Source organism: Ascaphus truei, chromosome 14 (assembly GCF_040206685.1).
Source record: "Ascaphus truei isolate aAscTru1 chromosome 14, aAscTru1.hap1, whole genome shotgun sequence".
Classification (NCBI taxonomy): domain Eukaryota; kingdom Metazoa; phylum Chordata; class Amphibia; order Anura; family Ascaphidae; genus Ascaphus; species Ascaphus truei.
In genome coordinates this window covers 55868433-55882007 of record NC_134496.1, presented here as the reverse complement: position 1 = coordinate 55882007, position 13575 = coordinate 55868433, and the positions used below count along the sequence as shown (strand labels likewise).

Here is a 13575-nt window from a genome sequence, read left to right as displayed (position 1 = left end):
AGTGAGGACAGGCACGTGTAGCGGTCACATATCTGTAATCGGTGCAAGGTGACGCATGCAGTGAGGCCAGGCACGTGTAGCGGTCACATGTCTGTAATCGGTGCAAGGAGACGCATGCAGTGAGGACAGGCACGTGTAGCGGTCACATATCTGTAATCGGTGCAAGGAGACGCATGCAGTAAGGCCAGCCACGTGTAGCGGTCACATATCTGTAATCGGTGCAAGGAGACGCATGCAGTGAGGCCAGCCACGTGTAGCGGTCACATGTCTGTAATCGGTGCAAGGAGACGCATGCAGTGAGGCCAGCCACGTGTAGCGGTCACATATCTGTAATCGGTGCAAGGAGACGCATGCAGTGAGGCCAGCCACGTGTAGCGGTCATATATCTGTAATCGGTGCAAGGAGACGCATGCAGTGAGGCCAGCCACGTGTAGCGGTCACATATCTGTAATCGGTGCAAGGAGACGCATGCAGTGAGGCCAGGCACGTGTAGCGGTCACATGTCTGTAATTGGTGCAAGGAGACGCATGCAGTGAGGCCAGGCACGTGTAGCGGTCACATGTCTGTAATCGGTGCAAGGAGACGCATGCAGTGAGGCCAGCCACGTGTAGCGGTCACATATCTGTAATCCGTGCACGGAGACGCATGCAGTGAGGCCAGGCACGTGTAGCGGTCACATGTCTGTAATCGGTGCAAGGTGACGCATGCAGTGAGGCCAGGCACGTGTAGCGGTCACATGTCTGTAATCGGTGCAAGGAGACGCATGCAGTGAGGCCAGGCACGTGTAGCGGTCACATGTCTGTAATCGGTGCAAGGAGACGCATGCAGTGAGGCCAGGCACGTGTAGCGGTCACATGTCTGTAATCGGTGCAAGGAGACGCATGCAGTGAGGCCAGGCACGTGTAGCGGTCACATGTCTGTAATCGGTGCAAGGAGACGCATGCAGTGAGGCCAGGCACGTGTAGCGGTCACATGTCTGTAATCGGTGCAAGGAGACGCATGCAGTGAGGCCAGGCACGTGAGGTCTGGAAGGAAGCCAGGGGCATATATCCATTTGTCACTCACATTTAGGAGCAAGTCGTCATAATTAGTCTTTTTACGTCTGTTATAATCGCCTGAATCTATTGATATGACTCACGTGTCTAAGTATTAGAAAAGGGGAAGTTATGAGTTTATATATTGAGTCAAGATTTTAATTGTCTTCCCAGATCAGGATTTTTTCTAAGTCATATAAGCGTCACCTATCAGCTGATTTACGACAGGTTTGGGCTTGTGTGCTTTTCAATGGAAGAACAATGCTACATAGGTCTTGCCCTGGAGTTATGAAATCAGATTTCAACAGTGGTGTGTTTGGGATTAATCATGGGAATTTTCATCTTTCTACGCCAGTGACCTCTCTGGGGGAAAACCTATGACATATGGTAACGTACAGTACTGTATGAGGATTTCTGTTTAATGTTTTATCCTGTTATTTTAAGAAACTGTTCTGCATTTATTCTCCCTGAATGTTCTTGTAATCCGTTTTTCTGTAATCAAAGAACTGTATGTGTGTGTATATATATATATATATATATATATATATATATATATATATATATATATATATATATATATATATATATATATATATATATATATATTTACAATTCTTTAATAAGTAATGCTATGGGGATCTGAATGAACTGTTGCACGCTTTGTAGAGAGTATTTAAAATTAATGTAGCCACTGTTATAAAGGACAATAAAGTACATTAACGTATTTGCAAAACAGAACGTAACTCATTAACCTGCGGCACCTCAGGCCTCAGAACTTATTTGGAGAACTTCCCATTCTTGTTACATTCTTGTTGCTAAAGTGCATCCGCACACGTGTAAAAGAGACCTCAGCGCGGGTAGCGGGAGTAGGAGATACCGTGTGTCACTGCTGTAAAGGACAATATAACACGCGGACAGATTTGCAAAACCAAACTGAGCTCATTTACCTAAACCCGGAGGGTATGTGGCTGTTGTTGTGGAAGGAGCCGTTGTGGGGACGTTGGTGCTGTGAGGTGGCAAAGCTGTGGGACCTGTTAAGAAAAAGGGGAACATTATTAAACACCTGAGAGCAGATTGATAGAATTTTCTATTATTGTCCAAACGTACAGTATCGCCGTCTCTCCCACCAAACTAGTCTTAAACATATGGGATGAGGAGACCATTTTCAGTTTCATGTCCCTACAAAGTGCTAGAGAGGGTAACGAAGGGAATCAAAGCCTTCCACGCAAAAAATATTCCTTCAGCCTAGCAAATGATCACAGAAATTCCTTATTCACAGAAGCATCAAAAAAAATAGATTCAATATTATGTTACAATGAACGCCCCGTCTAATCAATAAATCCATTCTCATAAAGACCAATACTGCACAGGACATATTTATAAAACAGGACTGGTCATTAACCTGACGTTGCTGGATAAGATGTAGACGCGGGTATGGGTTCTCTGGTGCGCGCAGTTGTTGAAATAATGGAATCTATGAAAAGAAAAGGTGAAATTAGAAAACACCCCATTACTTCTTTCTAGAACCTGCAGACCAGGTTTAAGTGTGAGAAAGTTGTGAAACCTAGAACTGACTTTACTGAGCAAATAGTTGGGACATTAGTTGCAGCTTGTGTGTTGGTGTGTTGGTGTGTTGATGTGTTAGTGTGTTGGTGTGTTGATGTGTTGATGTGTTAGTGTGTTGGTTAAACTAGTCTATTCTCTATGCGATCAAAAGTCATTTCATGCCTGAACCGCAGGAAAATGATAAGAGAATGTATAAAAATACTGAAGAATGCTTTAAAGCGTCAAACACTTCTATGGCATTTGCATATTGAATAGGTTATATGTATTTTAAAACAAATTAAACATGTATTTCTAAATAATGCTTCCAACATGTATGTCTCCATAGTAATCAAAAGCCTTGCAGAGTTCTTATAACCATGATCAATGTATTTAGAAAATCAAATAGTAAGTAAAATAATTGCTTTAACTAAAAACGTATCACCTGAAATATTTCCAAAAGGTAATTTAAATAAGTAAATAATGTCCCTGCATACACACAATCTATTAGGTTTCATCCAATACATATTTCTACAATTACTGTTCAGATCTATGTGACTTACTTATGCAGTATCCCGGAACAAAAGAAACATCATCGATAGCAATGTCACTGCGATCATTTTCACCTCTCACACCCTCAATAATAATCTGCCAAGGTAAAGAACCGAGTTACTTATAAACCATTAGGACATAACCTACAGAGTCATACGCAGGAAATATTGTATTTGTAATATTTTATTTTATGATGTGAGTCTGGATATAGAGGGGGTCTAAATTGGGCTTTAGTGAAAAAGAAGAGGGAACGGGATATGGTTCATTTACAACTTGTGTATCAATTTAACTCGATGGACATATGTCTTTATTCAACCTCATCGACTATGTACCTATGTCACGTCACCTTATTACACCCAGTTATTATCATTTCCAGAATGTCACAGGAGAGGTTTCTCTAATTATTCGTCGCGCCAGTGAATAGTGCCGTCTTGTTACACTATGTGTCAGTGAATATAAGTCTTTCTCTGTGTCAGTGTACAGTGTGGTCAGATTATACTCTCTCTGGTGCCCCACCACAACACCAAAATGCCCTACCTCAGGCAAATCCTGGCTATGCCCCTGCCAAACCCTTTAAACAACATGTGGAAAGATACCTGTGCACAAAAGATACCTGTGTGAAAAAGATACCTGTGCACAAAAGATACATGTGAACAAGAGATACCTGTGCACAAAAGATACCAGTTAACTTTACCGGACCTCTGTGGATATGCATTATCAGAGGGAATTCTTTTTTTTGCCATTCCGGCCCAAAACATGACTTAACGTGTATTTTCAAAGCTCAATAACGTTAGGTTAACACTTCATTAAGTCAACAACGGGGACCTCTGTTGAACCGGCCCTAAGACGTCTAACTCTAATTTTTAAACTTTTACTTGTTTCTTTTGTAAAATCTGTAAAATAAATGAACTCACCTGAATATTACCAGTGTTTAGTATAAGAACTTCCTCCAAATGCCACCTGTCACCAGCATTTCCAGCCAATATACTAACTAGCTCAACACCCTCATCGGTCAAGGCATAAACCTTCAACTCCATCATTTCTGCATCTCCATACATATGATACCAAAAGCGGAAGCAGTGAGTCCGGCTTAAATTGCACTGAGGACTCAGCAGGAGAGCTACATCTCCAGAAAGGGAGTCACGTCCATCAATATAGATGTAGAAACCATCTGAAAAAGAGGCATTGTTCCTGAAATGTTGCACTCGGATGACTACAATATGTAACAGTAAGACAGACAATATCGTGTACATCTGCATTGCCCCAAAGGCGGACGCCTGATGGGGCTCCTCAAGAGCTGCTCCCCTCTTCACAGGACCAGCGTGCTAAGGGTTAACATTTACTTGTACTTTGTGGAACGTCAACCCCACCCACTGGAAGGGCAGCCACAGGGTGTGAGCCGTTTGCTGATGTTTGGTGATGTTAAAGCTGCTCTTTTTCAATCTGAAACCCACAAGCCCTTTATCCCCTCTACCCAATTTTCCAACTCTATCTGTCCATGAAATGTCTGTGAATGACTGTATAGCCCTGTTCTATTAATGTAACCATGTATTTTTTATAACTCTGTGCCCAGGACATACTTGAAACTCAATGTATTACTTCCTGGTAAAACATTTTTATATATTGTGTACAATTTGTTGGGAGAGGTTCTGCATACCTCCAGTGGTGTGGTCATATGAAGGTCCAGTAGAATCAGATGGTGTTGGACCTTTCAGACGTATCCAGTCCATAGTATCTGATGATGACTGCTTCCAATTACAGAAGTCATCATCAAAAGAGCAATTTAAGTTACCGGTACATTCATCAGGATGATCTGAAATGAAACACATAAGTTTATTATATTATACATTCCCCTTTTCTTTTATTTACACCACAGTATAGAACTGTGGAAATGTGTCATTTGTATGGAAGGACCATATCTATGACAATGAGCCACACCGGATGTTTATTTGATAGCCGTTTAACAATGGGTTTTCATGATAGATGCTTTATTGCATGTGACTCACGATAAGGCTGCAGTGTGTATTGTAATATGTCAGCATGCTGTAAACTTGGCATTGTTTTGATATACTGTATTGTATGTGAAACTCCAGTGATAGACTTAACGGTAATTATATGCATCACACTGATACTGTGCTTGCCATATGCCTCACATTCTGCCTAAACACAAACCTAGGACACACTCTAAACTGCCAAATTAAAAAATACTGATAAAATGTGTAATTTCAAGAATGAAAAACATTCACAGGATTTTCAAAACAGAAGTTAAATAGATAAATGTAAATGTCTTAATATAGTCACATAGTTACATAGTTACATAGTTACATAGTTACATAGTTACATAGTTGATGAGGTTGAAAAAAGACATGTGTCCATCAAGTTCAACCTATGCTAAATATAGACAACAGATACTTTATCCTATATCTATACGTATTGATCCAGAGTAAGGCAAACAAAAAACCTCAGTGTCATATCATCCAAAGATATCTCATAAGGGGAAAATAAATTCCTTCCTGACTCCAAGAATTGGCAATCAGATTACTCCCTGGATCAACATCCTTCCCATGTATACTTATTTGGTATATCCCTGTATACCTTTCCTCTCTAAAAAGATGTCCAACCTTTTTTGAACACATCTATTGTATCTGCCATCACAGTCTCCATGGGTAACGAATTACACATTTTAACTGCCCTTAGTGTAAATAACCCTTTCCTTTGTTGCTGGTGAATCTCCTTTCCTCCAACCTTAAGGGATGCCCCCGAGTCCTTTGTACTGCCTTGGGATAATAGTTCTTTGAAAGCTCCTTGTACTGTCCCTGAATATATTTGTATATAGTTATATCATATCCCCCGTTAAATGCCTCTTTTCTAATGTAAATAAATCTAATTTAGCTTGCCTCTCCTTTTAAATTAGATTGCCCATCCCCTTTATTCATTTGGTGGCTATTCTCTGCAATCTCTCTAGTTCTATAAGGTCTTTTCTAAGGAGTGGTGCCCAAAATTGTACTCCATATTCAAAGTGTGGTCTTAGGAATGCTTTGTAAAGGGGCATAATTATGTTTACTTCCCTTTGTTTTCCCTTCCCTTACATTTACTTAATGCAAGATAAGATCTTGTTTGCTGTTACCGCTACTGCATGACTTTGGGCACTATTGCTAAGCACTCTACCAGGTCTACCAGCACTCCTAAATCCTTCTCCATCAAGGATTCCCCATAACTTATTATCCCCATTTAATTTGTAAGTCGCCTGTTTATTCTTGCATCCCAAATGCATAACCTTACATTTATCTGTATTAAACCTCACCTGCCATTTACCTGCCCACGTTTCCAGTCTCTCCAAGTCCTTCTGAAGAGGAATTACATCCTGCTCTGACGCTACTACCTTACACAATCTTACTCGTCACAGCTATGTCAAGCCGCCGAGAAAAATACAGATAGCAAAGAATGCCAAAAAGCAGCAACTGTCTGTATACTCAAGCGGTCTATAAATCAATGTGAGTGTACAGAGCCAGCTGTATACAAGTGTTATCTATTGAGAACCCGTTACTAATGATGAATCTATTGTCTAATGAAATGCAAAAAATAAACACTTGCTCTGGGAGAGAACTCTCCTGTTGGTGTTATTTTGGATGTGGTCGGTAATAACTCATTAGACTAAACCAACATGGCAGACCCAATATGGGAAGAAACCATATTTTGGGTGTAATTTTCTCGGAGGGGGGGGGGGGGGAGGGGGGAGAAAAGGACAGTAAAAGAAAGAAAGGGTAATTACTGTTTTGTAAATGTGTTCGTCATTCTGTATTTTTTTGAATAAAGTTTATTTTATTTAATCATTGGTATTGTTAGGTTTCCATCCATGTTGGTCTGGTGGTGGTTCTTCTGGTGCGCACCCCCTCCCTCTCCTCTGGGTATCCCTGTTTGTTCCCTCTTTTTCTGTCCCCTTTCTCTCCCTTACTGTCCTTCTCTCCCCCTCCCTTGGGCCGCGTTCGCTGTGGGAGACACGGGGAGCCCAGGGGTTGCTACTGCGCAAGCGCGTTCACCCGGGGCTCCAGTGTTCCCTCCCCTATGCGCGCGGCAACGGGGAGGGATCGAGGGGTTTATTCTCCCTCCTCTTCCTTGTGAGGTGCGCATGCGCACCAGTAGAATATGGTTGATGACGCTGGTGGATGCGCGCGTCCGGCACGCTCCCCCCCTCCTTAGGCACGCTCCTTGATCACATGAGTGGGGAAGCCTTTTGCTGCCTCTGCGCAAGCGTGTGACAGTTCGGCTCTCTATTTGTTGGCCAAGGATTGCGTGTGGGAGGGGGGGGGGGCTGTGTGTGGGGGCGTGTGCGCACGCTTAGTTGACCCCACACCAGAGTTTCATCAGCCAGATCATGGGGTGGTTCCCAGACATGCTTCAGGATTGGTAAGCCAATTATTTTTTAACCTTTAAATATGTTAATGATGATGGGATGTGTATGCCTGGATAAAGTGCTCTGTGTAGCACGAAACATGTTCGTAGGGTAATGCCGTGCCCTTTTTCCTTCCATGACTATTAAACCCTTTTATGGATAACGCACTTTCCTCCTAATTCTCTCTTTTTTTGGATGATTCCGGTTGTTCTCTGCCTTTTCTCTCTCCTACTGCATTCTATCTCTACGGATGGAGGCACACCTTGAGGGTCTGATGGGATTAACATGGACGCTGCAGCAGATTCGTGAGTTTTTCCTGTTTGCTACATGGTTATATCAATTTGCCAAGGGATTAGGGTATTATCTATTGGGGTGATTATTAGCCTTTGGGTTCCTGGACAACTTGAGTGCCACGTATGCTGGCTTACCAACTAAGATACCACACCTAGTACCCTCCCTACAATCAAGATACATCCCAGACCTTACACAGGAATTATTCTCATTATTTCATTATTACAACAACTGTATACGGTTCTTAGCACCACGCATTATACTCCTGTATATTTCTTAGGTAAAATTGCTTTTTTCGGCTGAACATGTGGACACAGTTAGGGAAACGGAATTAAACCCACAGTACTTACATGTAGTGGATGAAGTTGGAGGTTTTGGGGTAGAAGACCTTGTGGTGCTGGCAGCTGATGAAGCTGTTGGATCTATCAAAAGAGCAGAAGAAATACAATAAATGTAATAACTCTTTAGAAACAGCCGGACCAGTAAGTTACATGGACACACTCAATGTCCTCTTTTATATATCGAAATCCAGATTGCCAACAACATAAGTTTACTAAGAAAATAGAGAGAGATCTGGGATGTGCCAAGTCTGTCACTGTCAGTCCCTTGTCTGCATTTTTCCTTAAATAACCATTCAACACCTCTAGCCATAAATCACATCCACACACGGGGACAAGCACAGATAACATTCCAGAGACACTGTTTTTAAGTAAACCTTTTGCTTGCTTCATTCATTGTAACATCGCCGGAAGAAGAGATCAGTGTATCTCGAAAGCTCACACAAATGAAAGCATTTCGTTAGCCACAGAACGGTATCGTCTATTTATTTTTTGATTATTGAAGCTCGGCTAACACGGTACTGATACCTCTACATATATACATATATACATGTAGAGGTATCAGTACCGTGTTAGCCGAGCTTCAATAATCAAAAAATAAATAGACGATACCGTTCTGTGGCTAACGAAATGCTTTCATTTGTGTGAGCTTTCGAGATACACTGATCTCTTCTTCCGGCGATGTTACAATGAATGAATGATATATATATATCATACGGAACACCTACAAGCTCATATTGAACCCCCAAAATACCCACAACATATATATAAGCATATAAGTTTCACAGAGGAGTGCTACTGAGCATGGCGATATATATATTTAAAACCAAAGACATAACATAAAACACAGACAAAGCTCAGTGCACATCCAGGCACTGTACGGTATATAAGTTTTTCTGGATGTGCACTGAGCTTTGTCTGTGTTTTATGTTATGTCTTTGGTTTTAAATATATATATCGCCATGCTCAGTAGCACTCCTCTGTGAAACTTATATGCTTATATATATGTTGTGGGTATTTTGGGGGTTCAATATGAGCTTGTAGGTGTTCCGTATGTTTTACAATTCTTGTTCAGCTAGTCTTGGCTGATTGGAGGGTGGCAACCTCCTACCTAATTGAAGCTCACTCCCTCCCACATTTAAATGGTTAAAATCTCACTCCATGGCATCTCCCACTCTCAGGGGAACGTGCCTGCTTACAGTGTGATTGTGACAAATCTATTACAGAGTGCTTTTCCTGGTAATGTACAGGTTAATAAAAGCTTCAATCAGACTTAGAACTTTTGCAACTAATATTGACAGATTTATTATAAATCATTCTTCCTGGCAATGCACAGGTTATTAAGAATCTATATTAGTGTTAGGGACCCTTGAAACGTGGTCTGCCGTGCAGTTGGCTCAAGGGCTTACAACAATTTGGCCAAAATGTTAAACTAAAAGACCATTTTATTTATTAGTTATTTATACATGTATATTTAGGCACTGTACCATATATAAGTTTTTCTGGATGTGCACTGAGCTCTGTCTGTGTTTTATGTTTTATGTTATGTCTCTGGTTTTAAATACATATATATTGAAATTAAATCGGTAATGGCGGCTGGCACCCGGTGCCAGGTCTGCTAGGTTGAGGTAAGCAGAGCAGACGGTATAGGATCAGGCGGTGCAGGAAGCTAGTCGATTTGTGTATGAATTTGTGAGGATTCTTATGTCCACTGGGGTGAGAAGAGAGTAGAGCAGAGGCCTTATTGGAAGTATTTGGGTTTCAGGAGGGATACATGAGGGATCCATTGGGTAGGGCAGTGGGGATTAGATTGGATAAAAACTTTCCTGATGATCCTCCAGGAGATAAGGAGGGAGCATGCAGATATTCTCGTCCTTCATGTTGGGGGAATGATCTGGGCCAAATAAATTCAAGGGTGTTAATAAACACTAACCATTGGGATGTGGGCCAGTTACTGGTAGCATTACTAGTGGCGGTGCTGACTTGGTCCGAGATTGCACCACGTTTAGTTTGAAGAGGGGCTTGGGATAGGAAGGCCATGGATATATGCAGATGGAAGTTCAATACGGGGTGGCTGATTTGGTAAGATCGTTGGGGGTATTTCAGTATGACACCAGGACTTAGAAGGGAGAATGCCGGGCTTTATCGGGGGAATGGCATTCACCTCTCTGAGATAGCCTTAGATATAGTCAATATGGGTTTGCAGGATGGTTTGGGGGAGCCTGGTGTTGGTGGCGGTGAGGTAAATTTGAGGGGTCAAATGGCCTCGGTGTTAGAGGGTTGTGGACTGCTCAGTTCTGCCCAGGCGGTAAATTGGGAGGTATGTGAGCAGTCCAATAGGATGGGCTCATGAGTCAGGACCAGGTGCGGTAGGCCTAAAGGTGTACTGCTAAGAGGGACCCAATGTATTACAAACGATGAGTGCCCACTGGGTCATTTATCAGCAGTAGGCATAATAAGGATCAGCTGCTTGGGGCTACTTTCTGACCAGGTCCAGGAGAATTACTGTTTGGTTAATAAAAGGCTGTGGCCATTTGTACCCAACCACGGTGTATGTGTTTATTTGGGTGGGTGAAGAAACATAATGGGCCAGAGTTGATGTTAAAAGGGTAAAGTACGTTAGTGAATCTATCCCTTAATGGTATTGGATGAGAGATCAGGAATTCAAACTTGACAAGTAATGGAAAATCTTACCGCATGGTCCATTTTTCACTCCAACATTGTCAATAGCTGTGTCACCGTACTCTGTTAGTCCCCGAATAGCTTCAAAGATCACCTAAAACCAAGAGGAAGGGTCAAGAGATCACCCCCATACTACAAAAAACATTCCTATAGGATGCCTGTTCACTATGGCCCATGTTTGCTAAGTGGTGTTATTCCAAAAGACACGTTTGATCTGACACATTCACGTGAGTGGGCTGTAAGGGGTCTCATGTAATAGCACTGCTAAGTAAGTAGGGGCCTATGGCCCTTATTCTCCAAACTGGATATATATTTATTTTTTACTTGTGTACAGAAAATAAAAATAATATATGTGAACACATTCACATGTCTCAGACAAGTCTGCAGCCCGGCTTTCTCCATAATCTTTTAGCATACAGCCACTGCCGCTAGGGATTCTGGGTAATAACATGCAAATGAGCACGCAGTGTCCCCTTTTGCTTCTTACCCATTTTAACACGGGGCCCTACTTGAGAAGTTAGTGGAATTATTCTCTCATTAAGAAGCTACTGGATGCCATTGTACAACCATTTCCCTATTTTCATTTTGCGAGTATTGTAACAATAGCACAATACTGTGTGTATTTTGTTACTCATCCTTTAAAGTTTGCATTCTTGGGGATCTCAGACATACAGAACCAGATACAGTACAATTCTGGGGTATGGATTGAAGACACGGTCACTGTGAAATCGTTATCTTATGTATTTGCTTATTCCTGGCATTGTTGTGTTTCCACTGGTGCGCGTTTTAACGCATTATCGTGCAATTTGTTATACTTCAGAATCTGACTTTTTTGTTTTTCACCAATAGGACGTGTGCGAAACTGTCCAAAATGCATTCGCTGAATTTTTAGCATTTTTTTCAAGTTGATTCTCTGTGAAATGTTTTATCGAGTCTCAAAAGTTCAAAAATGTCTCCAAATTAGTAAGCTTCCGGCACAGTATCGCCAGATAGTGAGCGAGACACGGTGTGTACCCTAATAATAGCATTAAACAAGTTTAGAGCATTTGGCAAGCTAATCTAGTGATTTTAGTTAAATTAAAAAATGAGCATATTTAATGACATTGCAATGCACACTGACCTAATGCTCGGCGAATCGCGTGGGAACGCGGACACAGCCGTGGCTTTTTTCAGTACTCAAAAGGGCAAATTTCACATGTTCAGCTCTCGCTCTCTCTCACTCTCTCTCCCTTCCTTTCCCTCTCTCTGCCGCTCTCTTGTTCTCTCTCTCCGGCTCTCTCACTTCCTCTGTCTCTCTGTCTCTCTCTCTGTCTCTCTGTCTCTCTCTGGCACTCTTTCTCCTGTTCTCTCCCGCTGTCTCACTCTCACTCTCTCTTGTTCTTTCCTGCTCTCTCTCTCTCATCTCTCTCTCTTCCTCCCTCTCTCTTGTCCTCTCTCTCTCCCGCTCTTTCTCTCCCACTCGCTCTCTTCGCTCTCTCTCGGACATTTTATTTTACGTTCAAGCCAATTTGGTTAAGTTAGCACATCTCTGCTTACCAAAATGAATCCTATTACTATCATAACTTATTATCTTGGTTTATGTACACTGATAGAGACTTAAAGAAAGAAGCACAAATAGAAAGAGCCTCCTGGTATGGTATATTAAAATACGCGAGAAAAAAAGTAATCAAATGTACTTCCAGTGTTTCAACTTTCCATAAATATTTAATCCATTGGTGCAATCCACGAGGTGTTTATGCAGAGCTGGTGAGTTGGTGAGTCGGTGAGTCGGTGAGTTGGTGAGCCGTGAGCTTCCGTGCGTGGTTTCTCAGATCCCTGCATAACCCTTTTTAACATTGTTTCCCTCCTGCTTCATTATCCCTTTCTCTGTTTTACTCTCTTTGTTTTTTTCTGTTCCTCCATCTCTGTGTTGTCCAAAACCCAACTCGTTTCGCGCACTTCATCAGGTGTATGGACATATGAGATGCCACGCACAGACACATAGACCTTGCATCTATCAGACTCTGTATAAACACCACGTGGATTGCACCAATGGATTGTGGGACGCAGATTGTGGGACTTGTGGGACGCAGAGACACTGGAAGTAGATTGGATTACTGTAACGGGTGCCCACCACAAACTGGACTTAACCGCGAGGCCGAGGTGGGGATACAGAAACACCGACCAAAGGCCGCGAGATCGCGTTCAGAATGCTGAGTCGTGGTCGTTGGTAGCCGGGTCAGGGTTGGAGAGGGGAGGAGTAAAGACAGGAGTATAGTGCGTGTGACTAGCATGACGTCACAGGAAAATAGCAACTATGCTGAGCCAACTTGCAGCAGCAGCCCTAGCTGAACATATAAAGGGATATGAGCCAATCCTAGAGGAGTGCAGCAGCAGAAGCTGCCGCAAGAATCAGCCTCTTGATTCGTTGCTGAAAGAGTTCAGCACAGCAGGTAGTGACGAGGGATAACAGCAGGTAGTGACGAGGGATTACAGCAGGTAGTGATGAGGGATTACAGTAGGTAGTGACGAGGGATTACAGTAGGTAGTGACGAGGGATAACAGCAAGTAGTGACGAGGGATTACAGCAGGTAGTGACGAGGGATAACAGCAGGTAGTGATGAGGGATAACAGCAGGTAGTGATGAGGGATAACAGCAGGTAGTGACGAGGGATTACAGCAGGTAGTGACGAGGGATTACAGCAGGTAGTGATGAGGGATTACAGCAGGTAGTGACGAGGGATAACAGCAGGTAGTGACGAGG

General features: G+C 42.4%; 1 protein-coding gene across 9 annotated transcripts in view; it reads right to left on the bottom strand.

Moving 5' to 3' along the window:
- The window catches only part of LOC142466195 (IgGFc-binding protein-like), a 125437-nt gene that overhangs the window by 100195 nt on the left and 11667 nt on the right, over positions 1–13575 (bottom strand). For all 9 annotated transcript variants that reach the window (XM_075571056.1, XM_075571060.1, XM_075571061.1 and 6 more), the window contains exons 5-11: positions 10845–10926; positions 8163–8234; positions 4786–4941; positions 4043–4299; positions 3140–3224; positions 2437–2508; positions 1982–2065 (exon numbers count right to left, since the gene is read on the bottom strand). In XM_075571056.1, the coding sequence (XP_075427171.1) occupies positions 1982–2065; positions 2437–2508; positions 3140–3224; positions 4043–4299; positions 4786–4941; positions 8163–8234; positions 10845–10926 (808 nt within the window). The remainder of the gene's footprint in view (positions 1–1981; positions 2066–2436; positions 2509–3139; positions 3225–4042; positions 4300–4785; positions 4942–8162; positions 8235–10844; positions 10927–13575) is intronic.